A 22,837-nucleotide genomic window follows, 5' to 3' on the forward strand; every position below is an offset into this window, starting at 1 on the left:
TTAAGGACATTGACAGATCACTCAACTATTAATATAAAGTTATATGACAATTAAGATCTATAACAGTGTGTGCCATTCCTGATATGGTTAATATAAATTAAAACCATGTCGGTGAAGTTGCAAAATGACATAGGGGAAAAGGACAGTAATATAGTGTCAATGGCACCCAGCTGCTAAGGAGGACTGGGTAGGGGGAAGAACGCTGATGAACAAAACAAAGAGAGGAGGGCAGTCTAGGTAAAGGGAATGGCTTTTGCAAAAACACAGAGACACAAGAGTCAGTCCCCGCTGGGCAGGGTGGGTGATGGGTGGATGGTGTTGGCGGTGTTACAACCCCTCTTCGCTGCAGCAGAGACCCCGAGAAGAGGATGGTGAGATGTGTGTTGAGCTGGAAGGACAGACTAAAGATTCTGGATTCAATATGGTAGACAGTGGAGTCTCAACACAATTTCCCACCGTGTCGCTGAAACTTAGTAGGTTTAATTTAAATGTTTTGACTTAGGTTTATCTACAGCCATATGGTTTTCCAAACAGAACCAGGAAGGGAGGGAAACTCTAAGCCTTTGTGATGAGCTGCCAAAATTAGACGCCTCCACCTCTTACAGATTTACGGTATTTCCGTTTCTCCTTTTGCACCCAGGTGAACCCAGCTGATGGTGAGAACTTTGTCTCCATGGTAGAGCTGACATTTGTGTTCAGCATGATCTGGTCTGTGTGTGCCTCCGTGGATGAGGAGGGCCGCAAGAAGATCGACAGTTACCTCCGAGAGATTGAGGGCACTTTCCCCAACAAGGCAGGGCCCTCAAACCCAGCTGCCCTATTTTTCTGCCTCCCTGATCCTTACACTCTTCTTGAGCCTCAGCCTGCCGCCCAGCTCTCTTTCTTCTGCCCAGTGATCTGTGAGCGCTTTTTCTGGGCAGGGAAAAGCTAAAGGAAGGCTTTGGTAACCCGCCACACGTTCCCTCCTCAGGACACAGTGTACGAGTATTTTGTGGACCCCAAGATGCGGAGCTGGACATCATTTGAGGAGAAGCTCCCAAAGAGTTGGCGCTACCCTCCAAAGTGAGAGCCGGACCTGGGGGGTGGGTCAGGCTTGGGGCTGCGGTGGGTGGGCGATGTGGTGAGAGAGCCAAAGAGGGGTGCAAAAGTGAGCTGTAGGAAGAGAGGGTGGATCCCAAGGCAGAGATGGCTTTCCAGTGCAGGAAGTGGGATCTAGAGGAAATGGGACAGGGTCCTTCAGGAGAATGCCTGATCCCCGGACCCCGCAGGAGGCAGGCTTGGCGATTAGAGAGTGGTGATGCTGGAGGAGGATAAACACTGCGGGGCAGAAGGAAGCGGGAGTTAGAAAGGAGCGGGCCACGATCTTGAGACACAGTCCCTTTCCCCACCAGCTTCCCCTTCTACAAGATCACGGTGCCCACCGTTGACACTGTCCGCTACAACTACCTGGTGAGCACCTTGGTGGCCAACCAGAACCCCGTCCTGCTGGTGGGTCCCGTGGGGACTGGAAAGACGTCCATCGCTCAGAGTGTCCTGCAGTCCTTGCCCTCCAGCCAGTGGTCAGTGCTCACTGTCAACATGTCTGCGCAGGTGTGTGGCAGGACCCAGGGCCAGGCCGCCAGCTCCCTGCTCTTTCCCTGCCTCTGCTCCCCCTTGGGATCCAAGTGCCTGGTCGACACTCCTCTCTAACCCCATATTTCTCCTGGGGGACCCAAGCATTCATTCTGTGCCTTTTTCACCAGACCACATCCAATAATGTGCAGAGCATCATTGAGAGCAGGGTGGAGAAGCGAACCAAGGGTGTCTATGTGCCATTTGGAGGCAAAAGCATGATCACCTTCATGGATGACCTAAATATGCCAGCTAAGGACACGTTTGGGTCCCAGCCCCCCCTGGAGCTGATTCGCCTCTGGATTGACTATGGCTTCTGGTATGATCGAACGAAGCAGACCATCAAGTACATACGAGTAAGCATCCCGAAAATTTGTTCTTCAGGCCTCCGTTCCCGCCCATGATGGGTTCAGTCCCCGCTCCTCTGGGACCCCAGGATAGAATCCTGTAAGCCTATGTTCCTCCCCGCACAGGAGTGTCCTGCCTTTCTCAGGACCCACACATCTGGCTCCTAGGTTATCAATTCCTGTTAGTAACCCTCCTCACTGACTGTCCTGTGCTTCCTGACCAAGGGAGCCTGTCCTCCAACTTCCACTCCTTTCCCAGGCCTCTTATTCCTTGCTCCCATGGCAACGCTGATGCCAACCAGAGCTGCCCATAACCCCGTCGCCAGGCCTCTCCACCTCCCACTGTTTCAGTAACCACCTCCGCTCCCCACCCAGAATCCAGGTGTCTCCCTTCAGTCCTGGCTTTTCTCCCATGGGATTCTGAATGTCTTGTTTCTTTTTCCTGAATCAATGGGCAGCCATTCCAGCCTGATATCTGGGGCACTCATCTGTCTGGCCCTTGGGGTCCAAAACTCACCTAATAACATATTCATACGTTTCTGAGAAAAAACACGCACATACATACACAGATACGTGTGTGTGTGTGTGTGTGTGTATATATATATATATTTATTTATTTATTTAAAATAGAAAAGAAGAGAAAGTCTAGAAGACGTAATCAAATGTTGTTTTTTTAACTTACCTCTATTTTCCAATTTGGGAACATGGATTATAATGATGAAATAAGAACAATTACATTACTTTAGTAATTCTGTAAAAGTGTCCCAAATCCCTTCCTTCCCCTCACCTTTCCCTGCCCCTTCTACTCCGTGTTTCTTCCTGCTCTTTCCGTCCCTGTCTTCCCTCTTCCTGTTTGTCCCTCCATCTCCTCTCTTCCTCATGGCTCCTCTCACATCCTCCCTATTTCCATGCTCCCTCTCTTCCCATCCTCTCGCCTGTCTCCACCCCCCACCCCACCCCCCACCCCATCTGGTCTTTGCTCTCTAGGACATGTTCCTGATGGCTGCCATGGGCCCTTCCGGGGGTGGACGGACCGTCATCTCCCCAAGGCTGCAGAGTCGCTTCAACATCATCAACATGACCTTCCCTACGGTGAGGGCATCCTGAGGGCTGGGGGAGGGGACTGTAGAAGGCAAAGCCATCTGTGGCTCAGAGAACGACGGGGCAGATCACAGAGGGGCCCAAGGACCCCCAGGGCTGAGTTGCACTCAGGGAGCTATGATACGTGGAGGGGAGACCGCTCTCTGCAGGAGCCTTGCTTCTGCTGAGCTAGGAGAGCTGCAGGGTGAGAGTGTAGCCTGGCTCCGGCATGTGAAGCCTAACAGTCCCAGTGGGCAGAGAGTGGGGACCAAACAGACAAGGAAGGTAGAGCCTCCAAAGCAGAGAGCTGGGAGCGGCCCAGGGCTGGGGTGAGGCAAGGGAGGCGCTCAGGGGCACCCAAAGCCCTCGGAAGTCAAGAGAAATAATATTTTCATGTAACGTTAAAAAAAAATTTATGCCAAAAATTCACAATGAACAAGATGCCACAATTTTAAATAAGTACAAGGTCAGTATAGTACCGTGCTGAGCCTCATGAGAGCCTGAGGCAAAAGGAAAAACCAGCAATACGGATCCCGTCTTTATTTAAAATGTTCGTATTTGTTCATCATGGACCGTTTGCATTAATCTTGATTTTTAAATACTACACTAAAGCATTATTTCTCTTGATTTCTGAGGTTTTTTTGTGCCCCCCTTAAATGCTGCCCCCAAGACAAGTGCTTTTCTCCCCTGACCCTAGCCCCCCCCTTGGGTGAAAGGTCACGAGCCTGCAATGTTGAGTCTGAGAGCCTGTTTCTAGGAGTCGCAGATCCTCCGGATATTCGGCACCATGATCAATCAGAAGCTCCAGGACTTTGAGGAAGAGGTGAAGCCCACTGGGGATGTGGTGACCAAGGCCACCTTGGATGTGTACAACACTGTGGTACAGCGCTTCCTGCCCACGCCTGCCAAGATCCACTACCTCTTCAACCTTCGAGACATCTCCAAGGTGAAATTCTGTCAGACCTTGCCCCTTTGGCCCAGCACAGCCTCCTTGGAGGCATTCTCCTCTCCTCAAAGTAAGCCTTGGAGCTCAGTAGCAGCCCACACACCCCAAACCACCCCCATCCGGGAATGCTGCTTTCTCTAAAACTTCTGGAGGGACCCTCTTCCCTCCCTCCATCCCACTAGCCACGCCCCTTCCCTAGGTTTTCCAGGGCATGCTGAGAGCCAGCAAGGACTTTCACGATACCAAGTCCAGCATCACACGACTCTGGATCCATGAATGTTTCAGGTGAGGTAGCTGTGCCTGCCAGGTCCAGGCCTTCCCAAGCCCAAGCCTCCACCCCCCACCCGCCTGTCCCTTCCCCAAGGCCACGCTCCTCTTCATTCCCAGATCTCACCCCAGCTCCCTCCCAACAGAGTCTTCTCTGACCGACTAGTTGACACGGCAGACATGGAAGCCTTCGTGGGCATCATAAGTGACAAACTCGGCTCCTTCTTTGACCTCACATTTCATAACCTTTGTCCCAACAAACGTTCTCCCATCTTTGGTGAGCTGGGAGCTGTGGCCCCTCTAGGCTGGAGACCCTTAGGAGATGGGTTAGAAGGGGAGGCGGGGCACCAAGTCCCATGGATGCATAGGGCCCTTTGGGGAAGCCTGGGGAGGACCAGGCATTTGAGATCTGCCCCCCTCTTCCCATGACCCAGGGGACTTCCTGCGGGAGCCCAAGGTGTACGAAGACCTGACGGATCTGACGGTCCTGAGGACAGCCATGGAGACGGCGCTAAATGAGTACAACCTGTCACCCGCCGTCGTGCCAATGCAGCTGGTGCTCTTCCGAGAGGCCATTGAACACAGTGAGCACCTCCTGCTCCCATCCCTTCTCCAGCCTCCCAGTTATGGGATATTCCGAGGAAATGGGGATCTCTTCCCAGGTTGCTCCAAATCAAGTCTCAGAAGTTGCCTTCCTCCCTAACCCCAGATGTGCTTGTGGCCATGGGTGGGCTTTTCCTTGATGATGGTGTTTAACAGAGATGGTGGACGTTGAGAGTTGAATTGCTACGAGTGCTTCAGGCACCAACCTCTTGCCACGCTGCCTGGTTCCTCTACTGCAGTTTTAGTCGTCCCAGTCCCCAGCCTAGGGCCTGGAGGTCCCTTGAGGTTGTTCAACCAACTCATTACCCCCACCCCCTACCCCCTACCCTCCAGTCACACGGATTGTGCGGGTCATTGGACAGCCTCGGGGCAACATGCTCTTGGTGGGCATTGGGGGCAGCGGACGCCAGAGTCTGGCCCGCTTGGCCTCATCCATCTGCGAGTACATCACCTTCCAGATTGAGGTCACCAAACATTATCGAAAGCAGGAATTCCGAGACGGTAACGCTGGGTTTCTGAGATGGAAGAGGGTTTGGGGCTGGGAGTGAAAGATCAGATGCCTGAACTTCCTGTGATGACAAGTGAGAGGAGGGATGGAAGCCGGGTAGGGAGCCGCGCCAGGCCCCGGGTGGGGTACAGGACGGTGTCATGTATGTGTTGCCAGCTGGGGGAGGGCTCCTGAATCTCAGAAGGGGAAGGAGGGACAGGATGCTGAATCTGAAGAGTGTTTCTGTCTCCTCTGGCCCAGATATCAAGCGTTTGTATCTCCAGGCTGGGGTAGAGCTCAAGGCCACGTCCTTCCTTTTTGTGGACACCCAGGTTGCTGACGAATCATTCCTAGAGGACATTAACAACATCCTCAGCTCAGGCGAGGTCCCCAATCTCTACAAGGCGGATGAATTTGAAGAGGTGCGATCCTTCCACACCCACTACCAGTTGGTTCTTTGGCCTTCCTAACTAACCCCTTCTCACCTAATCCCAGAGGATGCTGCCGTAGCACCCCCTCCCTCCAGCCCCCCATTAGGTGGTGCTTCCTCTTCTGCCATCCTCCCTCACGGGACGCTAGGTGGGCCGAGCTGCTTTAAAACCCACACCCTGTGAGCCCAGCGCCACCCGCTGCTCCCTCCTCCCTCCAGCCCTGGGTTCTGCCCTTGGAACCTCAGCCCTCTGACTGCGGCTTCCACGCAGATCCAGACGCTCATCATAGAGCAGGCCCGCGCCGAGCAGGTGCCCGAGTCCTCGGACAGCCTCTTCGCCTACTTCACCGAGCGCGTGCGGAACAACCTGCACATCGTCCTCTGCCTCAGCCCCGTGGGCGACCCCTTCAGGTGACTTGTTACAGCCTTCTCCCTCGAGGACCCCACTCATCGCGGGCTCCTCCTCCCCGGTTCTGGCCTCTGTGCCTTCTTCCGGCGAGACTCAGGAATAGCGCTGGCCTCTCCAGCCCTGTACACCCCGTCTCCTGGACATAGCCTGTGTTTCCTTCAGCACGTTCCTGCTGCTTACATGGGAGCCTTTTGGTGTATCAGATTTCTTTATTTTTCCGGAAGATGGAGGTGGTTTTTATGTTTTGTTTTTAAATTTTTAATTGTGGTTAAAAACACACATAAGGGCTCCCCTGGTGGCGCAGTGGTTGAGAGTCCGCCTGCCAATGCAGGGGACATGGGTTCGTGCCCCGGTCCGGGAAGATCCCACATGCCGCGGAGCAGCTGGGCCCGTGAGCCATGGCCGCTGAGCCTGCGCGTCCGGAGCCTGTGCTCCTCAACGGCAGAGGCCACAACAGTGAGAGGCCCGCATACCACAAAAAAAAAAAAAAAAAAAACACACATAAAATTTAATCATTTTAGCCATATTTTTTTCAGGTTTGTGGCTTGTCTCTTCACTTTCTTTAAGTTTTTGGCGTTTTTTTGTTTTTGCTAAAGAGAAGTTCTTAAATTAAAAAAAAAATGTTTATTTATTTATCTTGGTTGCCAGGTCTTAGTTGTGGCACATGGGATCTTTAGTTGTGGCATGCAGCCTTCTTAGTTGCGGCATGCGTGCAGGATCTAGTTCCCTGACCAGGGATTGAACCTGGGCCCCCTGCATTGGGAGCACAGAGTCTTAACCACTCTAGGGACCAGGGAAGTCTCTAACCGTTTTTAAGTATACAGCTCAGCAGTGTTAAGTATATTCACACTGTTGTGCAACAGATTTCGGGAACATTCTCATTGTGCAAAACTGTAACTCTATACCCACTGGACAACTGCCCATTTCCCCCACCACCCCCAGGCCCTGGCAACCACCCTTCTACTTTCTGTTTCTGTGAGCGACCACTCTAGATACCACGTAGAGGTGGAATCATACAGTATCTGTCTTTTTGTAACTGGCTTATTTCACTTAGCATAACGTCCTCAAGGTTCATCCATGCTGTAGCAGGTGTCAGAATCTCCTGCCTCTTTAAGGCTGAATAATATTCCATCGTGTGTATACACCACATTTGATCCATTCTTGGTATGACTAGATTTTCAAGGGCATTGGAAAATAGGACGACAGAGAACTTGTGCAGAGAGGCGGTTTGGGTTACCATTTTGTTTATCTTTTCATCTTTTTGGTTTATGGCATATTTACCATGTACCAGGCTCTGTGCTAAGCATTTTACATGTGTCACCCCATTGAATCCCCTAACAACTCTAGTTAGTATGTTTTGTTATTCCCATTTTAGAGCTAAGGGAAATGACGTTCAAAAGATTACATCACTTGCCCCGAGAGCCACACCTAGTTGGTGTGGAATCGGGTCTTTCTGACCGCAGAACCTGTTTCTAAACCCTGCACTGAATCAGCTCTGAGGGGAGCAAAACCTGGACAAGGAGACACAGGGGCACGGGGGTGGGGCTTTTAGGTTCCTGGGGAGTGGGTGGGGCTGTGACGAAGCCCCTCGCTGGAGGCTGAGTCTGCGATTGGGCTTAACTGCCTCTCGAAACCCACGCCAGGAACTGGATCCGCCAGTACCCAGCCTTGGTGAACTGCACAACCATCAACTGGTTCTCAGAGTGGCCCCGCGAGGCCCTGCTGGAGGTGGCTGAGAAGTATCTGGTGGGAGCAGACCTGGGGACGCAGGAGAACGTGAGGCCCTCCTCCCCACCTTTCCTCACCCCCCTGCACCTCCCGCCCATTTCTGTTCTCTGTCTGCCTTTACTCTTGCTCTGTCTCACCTCCTCTATGAATTGGCCTCAGATCCACAGGAAGGTGGCCCAGATCTTCGTCACCATGCACTGGTCAGTGGCTCAGTATTCCCAGAAGATGCTGCTGGAACTTCGAAGATACAACTACGTCACACCCACCAACTACCTGGAACTTGTATCTGGATATAAAAAGTACGATGAAGAGTAGGGGGCACAGAGGGCCAGGGAGCTTGGTGTCTTTCGAGGGTGCTTGGTGAAATGAAGTCAGGGAAAATATCCGGGAGCTGGCCAAGGGGACCCGCTCGAGGACTGGGATGTTGATGTGGGATGGCAGAGATGCCAGAGACCTTGATTCTGTCCAGGAAGTTAAACAGAGAGATGGGGTTTCCAGGGGACATGGCCATCTCAGGGGCCCTCTGGCTGTGACCACTTTATACACCTCTCTGTCCTTATCTTCTAGAATGATGTCTCTCTTCCCAACCACAATACAACTGTGACATTATATTATGCGTATATATGACAATGTAGGTCCTCTTCTCTCTGCCTTTAACATCTTCTAGACTTTCCACCATTCCCAAGAATTGTATATTCATTCATTAAGTTGTACTGACTGAGTTTTTATGTGCACAACACAATAATTTGCTTTGAAGGATATAAGAGTAAGGTAAAAAAAAACCTCATTTATTGGATTTAGTATTTCAAAGGTGAAGAAAAAGCCATTTGTAATAATAATGATAGCCAATATTCATTCATATCAAATATATTTTTGAGCACCTACTCTGTGCCAGGCACTCTTTTAGATGCTTGTAATACATATGCCAGTTAACAAAATAAAGTCCTTGCCTTCCCTGGGTACATAGGCTAACATCCTGTTTAGGATTTCCCAGTCACTGCGTTAAGCTCTTCACATGCCTATTATTACTTAATCCAGAAAACAATCTTGCATAGACATTTTCCTTTGGCTGTACAATGTTAAAACTCATTTTTGAGTGAGTCACCAACATTTAAAACTTGGGGAGCCTTAGAAAACTCCTGATTTCCAGTCTGTCTCGAAGCATCAGAAATTGTGGCAATACTGAGCCCACATTCGTTCTCAAATGGAAAAAAACAGGTTGGAGCCCAGAGATGGCCGCCCCCTTCAGAGAAGTTTGTGTTTTCTGGTTCACTGCAGCCCCCCTGTCTGCTGCACAGCGGGGAAGAGTCTCAAGTAGGGAAGTGGTGTGATGAAAACAGTAGCAAGCAAGCGGATTCTGACAGCGGTGTGTAGAATAAATCAGAGGCACGAGAGTCTGGAAGCAGGAAGACCGGTTGGGAGGCTGCTGGCAATGATCCAGGCAGGAAATGATAAAAATCTGACCAGGATGGTGTTGGTGGCAACGGGCAGGAAGACAGGGCCCAGAGCCGCTCTGGGAAGGAAGAGACTAAATGGGCCTCTCCTTTCTGGGTGCCCCGGCTCCTGAGGCACCGATCCTACTCTGTCCCCTAGGTTGCTGTCAGAGAAGCGGCAGGAGCTGCTGGACCAAGCCAATAAGCTGCGGACGGGGTTGTCTAAGATCGATGAAACTAGGGAAAAGGTGGAAGTGATGTCTTTGGAGCTGGAGGATGCCAAGAAAAAGGTGGCTGAGTTCCAGAAACAGTGCGAGGAGTACCTGGTCATCATCGTGCAGCAGAAGCGGGAAGCGGATGAGCAGCAGAAGGTGCCCCCGCCCCCTTCCCCTGCCCCTCGTGCCCCCTACACCCCGCACCCACTGGGCAGGGGCTTCCCAGTCTCCACTGGTTACAGAGCAGGGAATGGGAGTTCCACTCCTCATGTTTTCTTTAGCTTTCTCTTTCTCTTGCCGCCAGCACCGTCACCGCCACTTTTGCTCAAGGTGAAGTCAAAACCCTCGTTTTCTTTTTATCCGTAGGCTGTCACAGCCAATAGTGAGAAGATTGCAATTGAGGAAGTTAAGTGCAAGGCACTGGCTGACAATGCCCAGAAGGATCTAGAAGAGGCATTGCCAGCCCTGGAAGAGGCCATGCGGGTATCGGGGTGGGAGGGCTCAGGAAGGGGGTGGGGCCGGCCTTCTTTGTTCTCAAAGTCCCTGGGGAAGTAGGGAAGAAGAGGGGAACTTCAGCTGGGTCCTATCTCCATAAAGGAAGCTGTCTTACCACCTGAGTTGACTCTTGTCCCCAAGTTAATCCCTTTTCCCAGGCCCTGGAGTCTTTGAACAAGAAGGATATAGGAGAGATCAAGTCTTATGGACGGCCCCCTGCCCAAGTGGAGATGGTGTTGCAGGCAGTCATGATTCTCCGAGGCAACGAGCCCACCTGGGTAGAGGCCAAGAGGCAGCTAGGTAAGCCAGGGATCCGGAAGGTAATTAACGTGAGTCCACCCAGCATTCCCTAATCATCTGCTGGGTGTCAGGCACTCGGAGAGACAGAGATGAAGAATGCATTGTACCAACCCTCAAAGCACAGAGCCCAGGAAGGAAGAGAAGGCATAAATGTCAGTCAAGTTTCTTTGGTTGTAAGTTACAGAAAATGACTCATCTTAATTTAAGCAAAAAAAAAAAAATTTCATAAAGCTATAGGAATTATAGGAATATATCCCAGAATCCAAGGACAGGAATGTCTTCGCTCGCCCATCCTCCAAAAACACAAGAATCAGAAAATGGATATAAAGAGTCTTTCTGTTTTATTCTTGCGATAGTTTTCCTGCTCTGAGTTCTGGTGGTAGGATGTAGCCTGTAAGCTGTAGTTTGGTGGCCCCTGCCCTAGAGGAAGGTGCAGAGTATATAGAAAGAGTGGTGTGTGGGGCAGTCGGGCTGAGAGCGTTGAAGGTAAGTGATGGGAGTTGAGGCTGCGGAGGTCCTGGAGGCCCTGGGAGCTTCAAGGGTCTAGAGAAGGGAGCAAGGTCAGCAGAAGGAGCTCGGGATGAGGGCAGATATGCTGGCCTTGGGAACTGAGCCCAGGAAGCATGTGGCCTGGATGAGGAGGGGGGCTGGGCCCTCTGGCTGAGGCCCCCTACCTTCATCCCACAGGGGAACAGAACTTCATCAAGTCACTGATCAACTTTGATAAGGACAATATCTCAGATAAGGTCCTGAAGAAGATCGGGGCCTACTGCGCCCAGCCGGACTTCCAGCCTGACATCATCGGCCGCGTGTCGCTGGCTGCCAAGTCCCTCTGCATGTGGGTTCGCGCCATGGAGGTAAGCGGTGGCCAGTGGGGAGGGGGGAACAGTGAGGCCGGCCCAGGAGGAGGGGGGATGGAAGACCCAAGTGGGAAGGAAGGATCACGGGCAGGTGAGTGGGTGGCGGGTAAGAGGGTGCCTGCTGTCTCCCCGCAGCTGTACGGGCGGCTGTACCGGGTGGTGGAGCCCAAGCGGATCCGCATGAACACTGCGTTGGCCCAGCTTCAGGAGAAGCAAGCGGCCCTGGCCGAGGCCCAGGAGAAGCTGCGTGAGGTGAGCCTCACACCCGCGTTTTCCATTTTCCGAGGTGGTCCCTCTCCCAGATTTCTGAGGGATGCTTCCTGACTGTTTAATTTTCCCTGTCAAATTCTACTCCCCTCTCCCTTACAGTCCTGTCTGCCTCCCCGTCTGTGCCTTGTTTAGACAAGTCTGCCTCTGGCTCAGAAAGCTAAGCTGACTGAGAGGGTTACAAACACACAGGGGCACTGTCCCCAAGGAGCCCTTCCCAAGACTGACGGGGGAGCCGGCAATGTCTGCCATCCTTCGTTGGGGGCCCTTTGGAGAGGGACCCTGAGACAGTAGCCGATGAAATCCGTGTGGCAAATGTGTCTTTGCCGGGGGGATGGGACAAAGGTGTCACACTGCTGCTTGGACCTGGAGGAATGTGGGGGCTTTGGAGCCTGGGGAGGGGATGGGGTCGTCTGGAGGTAGAGAGGGGTATTTCCTGTGAGTGGGCTAGACGATCCAGAAGGTGATTTTCTACAAGATATATGCACAAGTAACTCCCTAACCAGGCAGAATATGTTATTATCAAGAGTTCAAAATTCTTTCAGTCTATCATTTAATTTTCTATCATTGATTTGATGGGTAATATAAATACATCCACACGGTTTGAAATTTAAAAAGTACAAAAGCATATCCAGTAAGAATTCTCTCTCCCACCTTACTCTCTAGCCACCAGCTCTGCTCCCTTGAAAGCAACCCATATTACATATTATTGTTTCGGCAAAATTTCTTTTCTTTTTTTTTTTTACATTACTTACACACACTGTTCTGCACCTTCCTATATTACTGACTTATATATCGAAGATTGTTCTGTATCAGTGTATAAAGAGTTCCTGCTTTCTTTTGACCGCTGCATGTTATGCCAGTAGATAGCTAGACCATCATTTTTCTTTTTTTAAATGGCCGTGCCACGCAGCTTGCAGGATCTTAGTTCCCTGACCCGGGTTTGAACCTGTGCCCCCTGCAGTGGAAGCGCGGAGTCTTAACCACTAGACCACCAAGGAAGTCTTTCTTTCGTGTTTTTTTTTTTTTGTAGACCATCATTTATTTAACCATTTCCCTTTTGGAAAGACAGATTCATTGCTTCCAAGTTTTTCATTTTCACTTGCCCTCTAACTTGGTTGATGCTATCTTTTTTTAAAAAAAATTTTATTTATTTATTTTTGGCTGCGTTGGGTCTTCGTTGCTGCACGCGGGCTTTCTCTAGTTGCGGAGAGCGGGTGCTACTCTTCATTGCGGTGCGCGGGCTTCTCATTGTGGTGGCTTCTCTTGTTGTGGAGCACAGGCTGTAGGCGCACAGGCTTCAGTAGTTGTGGCTCACGGGCTCTAGAGCGCAGGCTCAGTAGTTGTGGCGCACAGGCTTAGTTGCTCTGCGGCACGTGGGATCTTCCCGGACCAGGGCTCAAACCCGTGTCCCCTGCATTGGCAGGCAGATTCTTAACCACTGCGCCACCAGGGAAGCCCACTGCAATACTCTTAATTAAGGCCACCCTTGCAGACTACGTATTTCCTCTGCCCAAGTCCAGTTTCCTAGAAGTTGCCCTCCTTCAAACATCCTGCCTTTATAGAAATAGCCACTCACCCCTGGAAAAAGCTGCAGCCACCTGCCAAGGTCAGAATATCACAGGGTTGGCTTAAAAACTTTCACTCAGAGGCTTCCCTGGTGGCGCAGTGGTTAAGAATCCGCCTGCCAATGCAGGGGACATGGGTTCGAGCCCTGGTCCACGCAGATCCCACATGCCGCGTGCTAAACCCGCACGCCTAGAGCCCGTGCTCTGCAACAAGAGAAGCCACCGCAATGAGAAGCCCGCACACCGCAAAGAAGAGTAGCCCCCGCTCTCCACAAGTAGAGAAAGCCCACGCACAGCAACGAAGACCCAGCGCAGCCAAAAATAAATTTAAAAAAGAAAAGAAACTGGCAATAGTGGTTCTCTCTCAGACTGGGGCTGGGGGCTGGGGGCTGGGGGCTGGAGTAGGAGGAAGATGGACCCTTCACTCTATATGTTTTCGTTCCTTCAGAATGTTGATTCATGTGAAACATATTCACTATTCAAAATTATACCTCAATAAAGATGTTTAAAAAAAAGAAGAAAACATCATACAATATAAAAGCTGTATTACACAGCAAAAGAAATTATTATAAAATCCTGTTTCTTGAAAAACAAAAATTTCAATAGTGTAAAAAAAAAAGACATAAATGGGAAAAGTTATTTTCAAAAAAAGATAAAGATGATGTTAGGTGTGATAATGATGCCATGATTATGTCCTTTTTAAAAAATGAGATGCCTTATGAGGTATTTAAGGTTGAAATGTTATGAGTTTGCAATTTAAGATACTTTGGCAAAAAACAAGTTGATGGAATAAATATAGCAAAATGTTAACAACTGTTAAATCTAGGTGATGGGTATATAGGTATTGCTTATATTAGTCTTTTTTCTAGGTTTGAAATGTTTCATAATAATTTTTAATTAAAAAAAGATTAAAACTGCAAAAATGTAAAAACTGTGTGTATGTATATATATGTGTATAGTAGCGGCATAAGTGTAATAGTCAGATATGGAAGTAATTAACAGAAGACATAAAAAGAGGAATGGTTAAAAAATAATTTGCTACTGAAGGATGGGACTGAGTAGGAAAAGTGGGCTAGAAGACTGTTGCTTTTCATTATAACCCCTTTTATTATATTATTTAGGTTTTTAACCTTGTGCATATATTTCTTACATGAAAAATAAAACAGTGAAGACAACACCACACGCAAAATAAATAATGAAATATAGATCCGTCATGTGGGCTGGCTGCCTCCCCAGAGACCAGTCTCCATGGGAAGCGAAATTATAATCAGAGTGTTGCTGATGAGCATGGCCTCAGCGCACGGAGGTGGTCGCGTGAACCTGATGACAGGGGTCACGTGGTAGAGCCTGCCAGATAACCCAACACGCGTGTGCAAGGGGACCTACATTTCCCTGTAGGTCCCCAGCCTCCAAGTGGCCCAGCTGATCACTGAGTGACACCTTCTTTCTTTAGATGCTAATGGCGTCCAACAGATTCCTACCAAGGCTTGACCTATAAGCCGTCCTGTCACTCAAGGGTGACATTTTGAATCTCCACTTTGCCTTAAAAAATATTCCTTGGAGAGCTCCCTTTCCCATTCCCAAGTTCTCGGAGGTCAACCTCAATAGCTGAGCCCAGGTCCTGCTTGCTTAGTACACAGTAGGCGTTGTGCTGCAACCCACATTTATCCTTACAGCCATCACTCAGGAAAGTGGGGCAGTGATCGGAGCACTCCTTGCACGGTTGCAGACTGCCTCTCCCAGTGGGGATGCAGCAGGAAAGAGAACTAATGTTTATCGTGTGCACACCCTGTGGCAGACACTTAGTGTAAGGCCAGCCCCCCGTTCCTCTTCATGAAGAGAACAGGTGACATGGTGTGTTCACAGACACGATTACTGTTCGCCAGTCAGGCACACATAGCGGGTCCTGGAAAAGACTCAGTTCTTTTATTTATTTATTTATTTATTTTTGTGGTACGCGGGCCTCTCACTGTTGTGGCCTCTCCCGCCGCGGAGCACAGGCTCCGGACGCACAGGCCTAGCGGCCATGGCTCACGGGCCCAGCCGCTCCGCGGCATGTGGGATCCTCCCGGACCGGGGCACGAACCCGTGTCCCCTGCATCGGCAGGCGGACTCTCAACCACTGCACCACCAGGGAAGCCCTCAGTTCTTTTTTTTTCCTTCCAGTTTTATTGAGATATAATTGACATGCAGCACTGTGTAAGTTTAAGGTGCACAGCACATTGATTTAACTTACATACATCATGAAATGATGATCACAATAAGTTTAGTGACTACCCATCATCTCATATAGAGGCAAAGAAAAGAAAAAGAAGAAAACCTTTTTCCTTGTGATGAGAACTCAGGATTTGCCCTCTTAACAACTTTCATGTACAACATACAGTAGTGTAATTATATTAATCATGTTCGTTACATCCCTAATACTTATTTAGTTTATAACGGGAAAAGTGTACCTTTTGACTGCCTCATCCAGTTCCCCTCCCTCACCCCCTATCTTTGCCTTTGGTAATCACAGATCTGACTTCTTTTTTATGTTTGTTTGTTTGAAGTATAATTGACCTACAACACTATGTTAGTTGCAGGTGCACAACATGGCGATTCGATATTTCTAAACATTACAAAACAATCACCACACAGTCAATTCTTGACTTCGGATTTGAGTGGTAAGGAGTTCCCTGGCGGTCCAGTGGGTAGGACTCTGTGCTTTCACTGCCAATGGCACGGGTTCAATCCCTGGTCTGGGAACTAAGATACCACAAGACGCACGGCACGGCCAAAAAGAAAAAAAAAAAAAAGATTTGAGTGATAGATTCCAACCTCAGCAGAGCCCACAGGGTGGCAATGAGTCGAGGTGAGGGAGGCTTCTCTAAGAGGTAAGGCTCTTCCCAGGTCCCATCTTCGGTGGGACCTCGGACCTGGGCCTTTTTCCTGAATGGACTCCCTCTTCCTCCCTCCAAGAGTTCCTGGGTTCATTCTAACTCCTTCTTCCTTTCTCAAGGTCTCACCTTAGGTGTGGCCTCTGGCACGGAGTGGCCGTTATTTCTGTGCTATCTGGTCCTCTCTTGCCAACACATCCTGTGTGCTTTATCACTATGCTACGAGAGGTCTGTCTCCTACTCAGCCTTGAGTCCGTTACCAAGTAGTTTCCAGGCTCAAGGAAAGGGTGGTGGAGGGATGGCAAAGAAAACGCAACTTATCACACATATTTGATCTTGTTTTTCTCCTCACAACAACCCCGTAGGGCAGGTGTTGATTGTTCTTATTTTGCACGTGAGGAAACAGGCTCAAAGAGATCATTTTCCCCGAGGTTCATTTTCCCACAACCCGGCAGACTGGTGATCCGAAGCCAGGACAATCTGGCCTCAAGCCCCGTGTCTGATCCCTGTACTCTGATCCCTCCCAGGTGGCCGGGAAACTGGAGATGCTGAAGAAACAGTACGATGAGAAGCTGGCACAGAAGGAGGAGCTTCGCAAGAAGTCCGAGGAGATGGAGGTGAAGCTGGAACGAGCCGGGATGCTGGTGTCTGGGTTGGCTGGCGAGAAGGCCCGATGGGAGGAGACGGTGAAGGTGAGATCATTGCACCACCTGGCTGTCCTCCTTCCCTGCCCACCAGTGCCAAGAGCTCCCGTCCCATTTAGGTTGAGGGACAGGCGGGGGAAATGGGGATACTTGGGTGAAGGGACATCCAAGAATGGGGCATGGGAGTTCTTCCCCTCCACCTCCTGACATTTGGTGAGAATAGTAGAAGGAGAGACTTTTTGTACCGTGGGGGATCTGCTTCTGTGTTTAGGTAGGGCTGGAAAGCACACACGAGGACCCTTGACATAGCCCACTGGCCAGATTGAAACCGAGCTGGGGCATCTCGTCTCTACCCTCGGTGAGCTCCTGGCTTCACAAGAGGGTTAGGCCTTATCGTAAGAAATAAACATTGCTGTTAAAGATGGGGAACTCAAGGGAGTTCCCTGGTGGCCTAGTGGTTAGGGTTCGGCACTATCACTGCCATGGCCCGGCTTCGATCCCTGGTTGGGGAACTGAGATTCCTGTAAGCCGGATGGTGTGGCCCAAATATGAAGAAAAGGGAAAAAAAGATGGGGAACTCAAAAGTTGTGAGAGTAGGTTAGAGTTCTCAGGGTGCAAGGGTCTAGGAGAGGCAAAAACTCTCTGATCTGGTTAGTGTCCAGAGGAGAGTGCCTTCAGAGCAGTCCAGGTGTCTCCAGGCTGGGGGCCCAGGCAGCCTTACACCTCCCCTGCTGTCCTCCAGGGCCTGGAGGAGGATCTGGGCTACCTGGTGGGAGACTGTCTCCTGGCAGCTGCCTTCCTGTCCTACATGGGACCCTTCCTGACCAACTACCGGGATGAGATCGTCAAACAAATCTGGATCAGGAAGGTGAGGCAGGGCTTAGGCGTGATGAGTGAGCTCGTGGGCTCTGAGATTGTGGCCTTTGGGAGTAACAGAGATGTCGGGAAGGGGCAGGGGTGCTGGGCTCAGATCTCCAGGCTGAAGCTTGGGGCTCTTCTCACCCAGATCTCGGAGCTGCAAGTTCCTTGCTCACCCCACTTCACCTTTGATAAATTCCTGTCCAATCCTACCAAAGTTCGGGACTGGAACCTCCAAGGGTTGCCCTCGGATGCCTTCTCCACTGAGAATGGCATCATTGTCACCCGTGGCAACAGGTAAGGGTGCTGCTGGGAGCACGAGGCTGAGTAAGGGCAGAGAGCCTGTCTTCTGACTCACGCTTCCTCCTTCAGGTGGGCACTGATGATTGATCCTCAGGCCCAGGCCCTGAAATGGATCAAGAACATGGAAGGAAGTCAGGTATAAGGCTGGGGGACTGATTTGTCCCCTTATATTCTCTTCCCAAGCCTGACTCTTCCTGAGGTCCTTCCCTCAGGCCATTACCCCTCTTGGATCCTGCAGCAGTTCTTGCATCTTTTTCCTTGCTCTCTAGGGCCTACAGATCATCGATCTGCAGATGAGCGATTACCTTCGAGTCCTAGAAAAGGCCATCCAGTTTGGACACCCAGTACTGCTCCAGAACGTGCAGGAATATCTGGACCCCACACTCAACCCTGTGCTCAACAAATCTGTAGCTCGAACTGGTGAGGGCCCAGGCTTATTGTGGGGTTGGTCTGGAGGACAAATCCTAGAGCCCAGCCGAGTCGGACACAGGGGAAGAAAGGGCTGGGCCTTTGGCTGTGTCCTCTACTTACCTGTCCCTGTATTCAGACAGCCCTGGGCCGGGGACATTAGGGCAGGCTGAGTCGCTGCTACTGGATTCCAGTTGGGGAACAACGGGTCAGCCCACACCTGGTCACGTGGGGTCCTTTCCCTTGACCCTCCTGTGGGTGCAGGTGGCCACCTGCTGATGCGCATCGGAGATAAGGAGGTGGAATACAATACCAGTTTCCGATTCTACATCACCACTAAGCTCTCCAACCCCCACTACGGCCCAGAGACCTCAGCCAAGACCACCATTGTCAACTTTGCCGTCAAAGAACAGGTGGGTGGGGGCTGATGCCTAGACTGAACTAGGGTGAACCCGGGAGGGCTGTAGAGCCCGGCAGGATTGAGAAAAGGCTAAGATTGTGTCGGGCACCTGCGGATGCGGATGCGGGGCGTGAGAGGGGTAAAGGGACGAAATGGGTAAAGGTCACCGCGGTGGGATTCTCACCACGAGTCCTGGCGATCCCAGGGCCTGGAGGCCCAGCTGCTGGGCGTCGTGGTCCGGAAGGAGCGGCCGGAGCTGGAAGAGCAGAAGGACTCACTGGTCGTCAATATCGCCGCTGGCAAGAGGCAGCTCGAGGAGCTGGAGGACGAGATCCTTCGGTGAGACCTTGCCTCCCCCCACCCGCGGCCCGCTCGTCTGCTCGCAGGCCAGACTACAGCCCCGGGGGGCTGATGGGGGCGTCTCCCCACTCCCCGACCCCAGCCCAGTACCCCTAAAGCCTCTCCACCCACGTGCCTCTTGGCTTCCCTCCAGGCTGCTGAACGAGGCCACAGGCTCCCTTCTAGACGACGTGCAGCTGGTGAACACGCTGCGGACCTCCAAGATAACCGCCACGGAGGTGACAAAGCAGCTAGAGACCAGCGAAACCACGGAGATCAACATCGACCTGGCCCGCGAGGTGAGCCCCTGCGCCCTCCGGCCCAGCCCCCTCCTTGCCCGAGCCCCCGCCCCTCCGGCCCTGACTCCGCCCCCTCCACAGGCTTACCGCCCATGCGCCCAGCGGGCCTCGGTGCTGTTCTTCGTGCTCAACGACATGGGCCGCATCGACCCCATGTACCAGTTCTCGCTGGACGCCTACATCAGCCTCTTTATCCTCAGCATCGACAAGAGCCATCGCAGCAACAAGCTGGAGGACCGCATCGACTACCTGAACGAGTACCACACCTACGCCGTCTACAGGTCTGCGCACCGCCCCGCGCGCCGCGCGAGCTCGGCGGGAGGCCCAGTGGCTCTACGCCGACGCCTCTTGCTACTCGTGCCTTCGTGCTGCCCCACGCCACCGCTCCTGTCCCCCTGCTCCTCTCTTCACGCACTTCCCCTGGGTGGCGTCCGCGTTCGGGGTCTAACCGTCATCCACGGGCTGACTAGTCCCTGTCCCAGTGTACCTTCTCTTCAGGTCTCCCTTGAGCATTAGCCCTGTGTGTAGGACCGTCTCCTATACCAGCACTTCTCAAACGGTTCACGTGCCCACGACGCACTGGGAATCGTGTTAAAATGCAGACTCAGATTCGGTAGGTCTGGGCTGGGGCCTGGGAGCCTGCATTTCTAACAAGCTCCAGGTGAAGCTGCGGCTCTTGGTCTGTGGCTCGCACTTTGAGTAGCGAGGTTCCTGACCCCTCTGCCTGGGCTTCCCACAGAGCCTTCAGGTTCAGCTTGTTTCACGTCAAACTCGTTAGCTTCCCCCTTTCTTCGGGGCCACACCCCTGAGTGGCACCAACACCCGCCTCCCAGGCACCCAAGCCAGAAGCCAGGAGATGTTCCTGACTCTTCGCTGTCCCTCACCCCTCAGATCAGTCACCAGGTTTTGCTCATGATTCTTTCTGCAAACTGTTCCCCCACCCCACCCGAGTCTCCCCAGTGCCATGACTGCACTTCAGTGGAGGCCGCCGTGATCTTTCTTTCTGAATTCCCCAACGGGCTCCCAACAGGTCCTTCTGCCTCCAAGTCTGTCCCTCTCTAATCTGTCCTCCTGCAGGCGCCAGCGTGAGTCTTTCAAACACAGAAATCTGGCCATGCCACTCCCGGTTTACACTCTTTGGTGGTGGTTTCGTGTCCAATGGCCACAAAGTCCTCCATGCCTTGGCCACCACCTGCCTCCCAGCCTCACCTTTCCCCTCCTTACGCTGGATGCCTGAGCACCGCTGACCGGCCTGCACGCCCTGGTTTTCCCGTCCCCACTGCCTGCTTCGCTTGTGCTCTGAGCTCTCCCTGGCGTCCTCCCCTCTCCTCTCTGCCAATCACTCGGTAACTCAGCTGTACCTCCAGGCAGCTCCGCTCCAGGCAGGGCGGGGGCTGCCACCCTTGTATAGGACTCATCACGTCCTGTGGTAGCTGACGGCCTCTCGCCTGTCCTCCCCACTCTACCTGACTTCCTCCAGCACAGAGACCGTGCTTGTTCATCTTTGTGTCTTCAGGACCTGGCAGAGTACCTGGCACATAGCAGGGGTCCAGTCGTTGTTGAGGAAACTCTGGGAAAACCACGTCCTCTCTCTAGTGCCCCGAATGCTTGGCTGTTTACAGGAGGTTTGGACTCGAAGCTGAGTAAGGCCCTCCTTCTGCGTAGGGCTGTGTGATGGTCCGGTCCTCTCTCAGGAAGCATTCATGCTGAGTACCCTACCTCCCGCCCCCCCATCCCCTGTCCCTCCCAGGTACACCTGCCGCACCCTTTTCGAGCGCCACAAGCTACTGTTCAGTTTCCAGATGTGCGCCAAAATCCTGGAGACTTCCGGCAAACTCAACATGGATGAATACAACTTCTTTCTGCGCGGGGGCGTGGTGAGTGGAGCGGAGGGCACATCCAAGGGTGGGGCGGACAAGGCTGGGGATGGACTCCACACCCAGAGGGTAAGGCCTGAGGCTCCAGCGAGTGCGTGTGCGCGGAGGGACGCTGGCAGGAGCAGGCGCCTGAAAAACTCCTGGGGGGGGGCCGCAGGGGGTGACTTGCCTTGTGCCTCCTTGCCCGAGTTACAGGCGGGGCTTTGGGCCCCTTACCTGTGACCAGCTGGTGGGTATGAGCTGGCCACTCTTTCACTGCCTCTCAGGCCACTCCTTCCCCAGCCTAATTTCGTGGCCACCATTACACTTTCTCCCTTGTCAACACCCTCAGCCCCTTTGCACACCGCCCCCCCTCACCCCCACTCCCCCGCCCCGGCACGGTGTGGCATTTGCTCGCTGAAGCTACCGCTCTGGTAGGATCCAGCTCTCCTTCCCCTCTGTCCCAGTGTGACACATGCAGCTGAGCTTGACTGGAGAAAAACATGCCCACACCGACTGGACTCACTTTAAATCCATGACCGTGCACCTCAGGTGGGCCCTTAAAGCTGCCAACCATACCACGGTTCCCTGAGCCGTCAGCACACCCTCCTTGGACAACAGTTTCGTTCCTTTTGCCACCTTCACTTCACCTCTCATCTGGATTTTAGCAAGAGCCTCTGCCACCCCTAGTCTCTCAACACAGCGACCAGAGAGGTTCTTTGAAAATGGATGCCCCATCACTGATGTCATCGCCCGCTGCCCAGCTCCACACTCCGTCCACTCCAGCTGCACGGGCCTCCTCTTGTCGCAGGCATATCCCACCCCAGGGCCTTTGCACTGGCTGTTCCTTCTGCCAGAAAATTGTTCCCCCTCCCCTCCTTCAAGTCTTGATTTAAATCTCACCTCACTGAGATTTCCTTGACTTTCTTATTTAGTATTTCAGACTACCCCCCAGCACTTCCAATCTGCCTTATCCTCCTCAACCTATTCTCTTTTTCCATGGCACTGCCACCTTTATCGTACTAGATAATTTACTTGTTATGTTTTTGGTTCAGTATCCGCTGTCTCATGTTGGAAAATAAGCTCCTCAAGGGCAGAGGTGTTTGTTTTGTTCAGTGGTGTGTCCCAGGTGCTTCAAACACATAGTTGGTGAACAACAAATATTTGTTAAAAAGGGTAAATGAGTGAGTGAACAGTTAGTTTGTGCTTCTCTCAAGGGTGAGGCTGCAATTGAAATCATTCGGGTAAGAGGCATTATTGCCAGGCAACCACCAGAGGGCGCCCGCTTCTTAACTTCGGACTGTGGCACCTCCGCACGGCGTCTCAGAGACCTAGCCCCCACCCTCGCCCCCGCCCCCCCACTTATTTCCCCAGTAAAGGTGGATTCCGATCCACCTCAGATTCCTGTATTTATTTCTTCATTTTGTTTCATGAAATACTCATCATGGCTTTTCCACCTTGAAAAAAGAGATAATGCTCCTTTTGGGGTGTTCCCGGTCAATCGTTTTCTCCTCTCGCCACCCTCCCACCCCCAGGTCCTGGATCGCGAGGGCCAAATGGATAACCCCTGTACCAGCTGGCTCGCAGACGCCTACTGGGATAACATCACAGAGCTGGACAAACTGACCAACTTCCACGGGCTCATGAACTCCTTTGAACAGTATCCTCGTGACTGGAACCTGTGGTACACCAGTGCCACCCCGGAGAAGGCTATGTTGCCAGGTGCCTGGGCGCCAGGCCTCCCTCTCCTGCCTCTCTCCTGCCCTCGTTCAGCCGCGTGCCCGCTCTTCCCTCTCTAATTCCTCCCC

General features: G+C 52.1%; 1 protein-coding gene and 1 long non-coding RNA gene across 2 annotated transcripts in view; one reads left to right on the forward strand and one right to left on the reverse strand.

Annotated features, from left to right (window-relative positions):
* Window positions 1–22,837, forward strand: part of DNAH2 (dynein axonemal heavy chain 2) — an 88,172-nt gene that overhangs the window by 57,449 nt on the left and 7,886 nt on the right. The window contains exons 45-74 of the mRNA XM_049702633.1: window positions 641–793; window positions 971–1,062; window positions 1,392–1,590; window positions 1,743–1,967; window positions 2,946–3,050; window positions 3,796–3,984; window positions 4,184–4,269; window positions 4,398–4,528; window positions 4,686–4,835; window positions 5,188–5,355; window positions 5,603–5,763; window positions 6,043–6,182; window positions 7,824–7,956; window positions 8,068–8,207; window positions 9,502–9,712; window positions 9,923–10,039; window positions 10,210–10,351; window positions 11,039–11,208; window positions 11,347–11,463; window positions 16,450–16,614; window positions 17,309–17,434; window positions 17,573–17,721; window positions 17,797–17,863; window positions 17,997–18,147; window positions 18,400–18,548; window positions 18,741–18,874; window positions 19,029–19,173; window positions 19,255–19,454; window positions 20,924–21,050; window positions 22,565–22,751. Of these exons, the coding sequence (XP_049558590.1) occupies window positions 641–793; window positions 971–1,062; window positions 1,392–1,590; window positions 1,743–1,967; window positions 2,946–3,050; window positions 3,796–3,984; window positions 4,184–4,269; window positions 4,398–4,528; window positions 4,686–4,835; window positions 5,188–5,355; window positions 5,603–5,763; window positions 6,043–6,182; window positions 7,824–7,956; window positions 8,068–8,207; window positions 9,502–9,712; window positions 9,923–10,039; window positions 10,210–10,351; window positions 11,039–11,208; window positions 11,347–11,463; window positions 16,450–16,614; window positions 17,309–17,434; window positions 17,573–17,721; window positions 17,797–17,863; window positions 17,997–18,147; window positions 18,400–18,548; window positions 18,741–18,874; window positions 19,029–19,173; window positions 19,255–19,454; window positions 20,924–21,050; window positions 22,565–22,751 (4,429 nt within the window). The remainder of the gene's footprint in view (window positions 1–640; window positions 794–970; window positions 1,063–1,391; window positions 1,591–1,742; window positions 1,968–2,945; window positions 3,051–3,795; window positions 3,985–4,183; window positions 4,270–4,397; window positions 4,529–4,685; window positions 4,836–5,187; window positions 5,356–5,602; window positions 5,764–6,042; window positions 6,183–7,823; window positions 7,957–8,067; window positions 8,208–9,501; window positions 9,713–9,922; window positions 10,040–10,209; window positions 10,352–11,038; window positions 11,209–11,346; window positions 11,464–16,449; window positions 16,615–17,308; window positions 17,435–17,572; window positions 17,722–17,796; window positions 17,864–17,996; window positions 18,148–18,399; window positions 18,549–18,740; window positions 18,875–19,028; window positions 19,174–19,254; window positions 19,455–20,923; window positions 21,051–22,564; window positions 22,752–22,837) is intronic.
* LOC117200375 (uncharacterized) lies at window positions 17,705–19,399 on the reverse strand. Its single transcript, XR_004481878.2, has 4 exons — window positions 19,261–19,399; window positions 18,720–18,854; window positions 18,259–18,407; window positions 17,705–17,830 (listed from the first exon to the last, which is right to left on the reverse strand). It is a non-coding gene; the product is annotated as an uncharacterized LOC117200375 (long non-coding RNA).

Source organism: Orcinus orca, chromosome 19, assembly GCF_937001465.1.
Source record: "Orcinus orca chromosome 19, mOrcOrc1.1, whole genome shotgun sequence".
Classification (NCBI taxonomy): Eukaryota; Metazoa; Chordata; class Mammalia; order Artiodactyla; family Delphinidae; genus Orcinus; species Orcinus orca.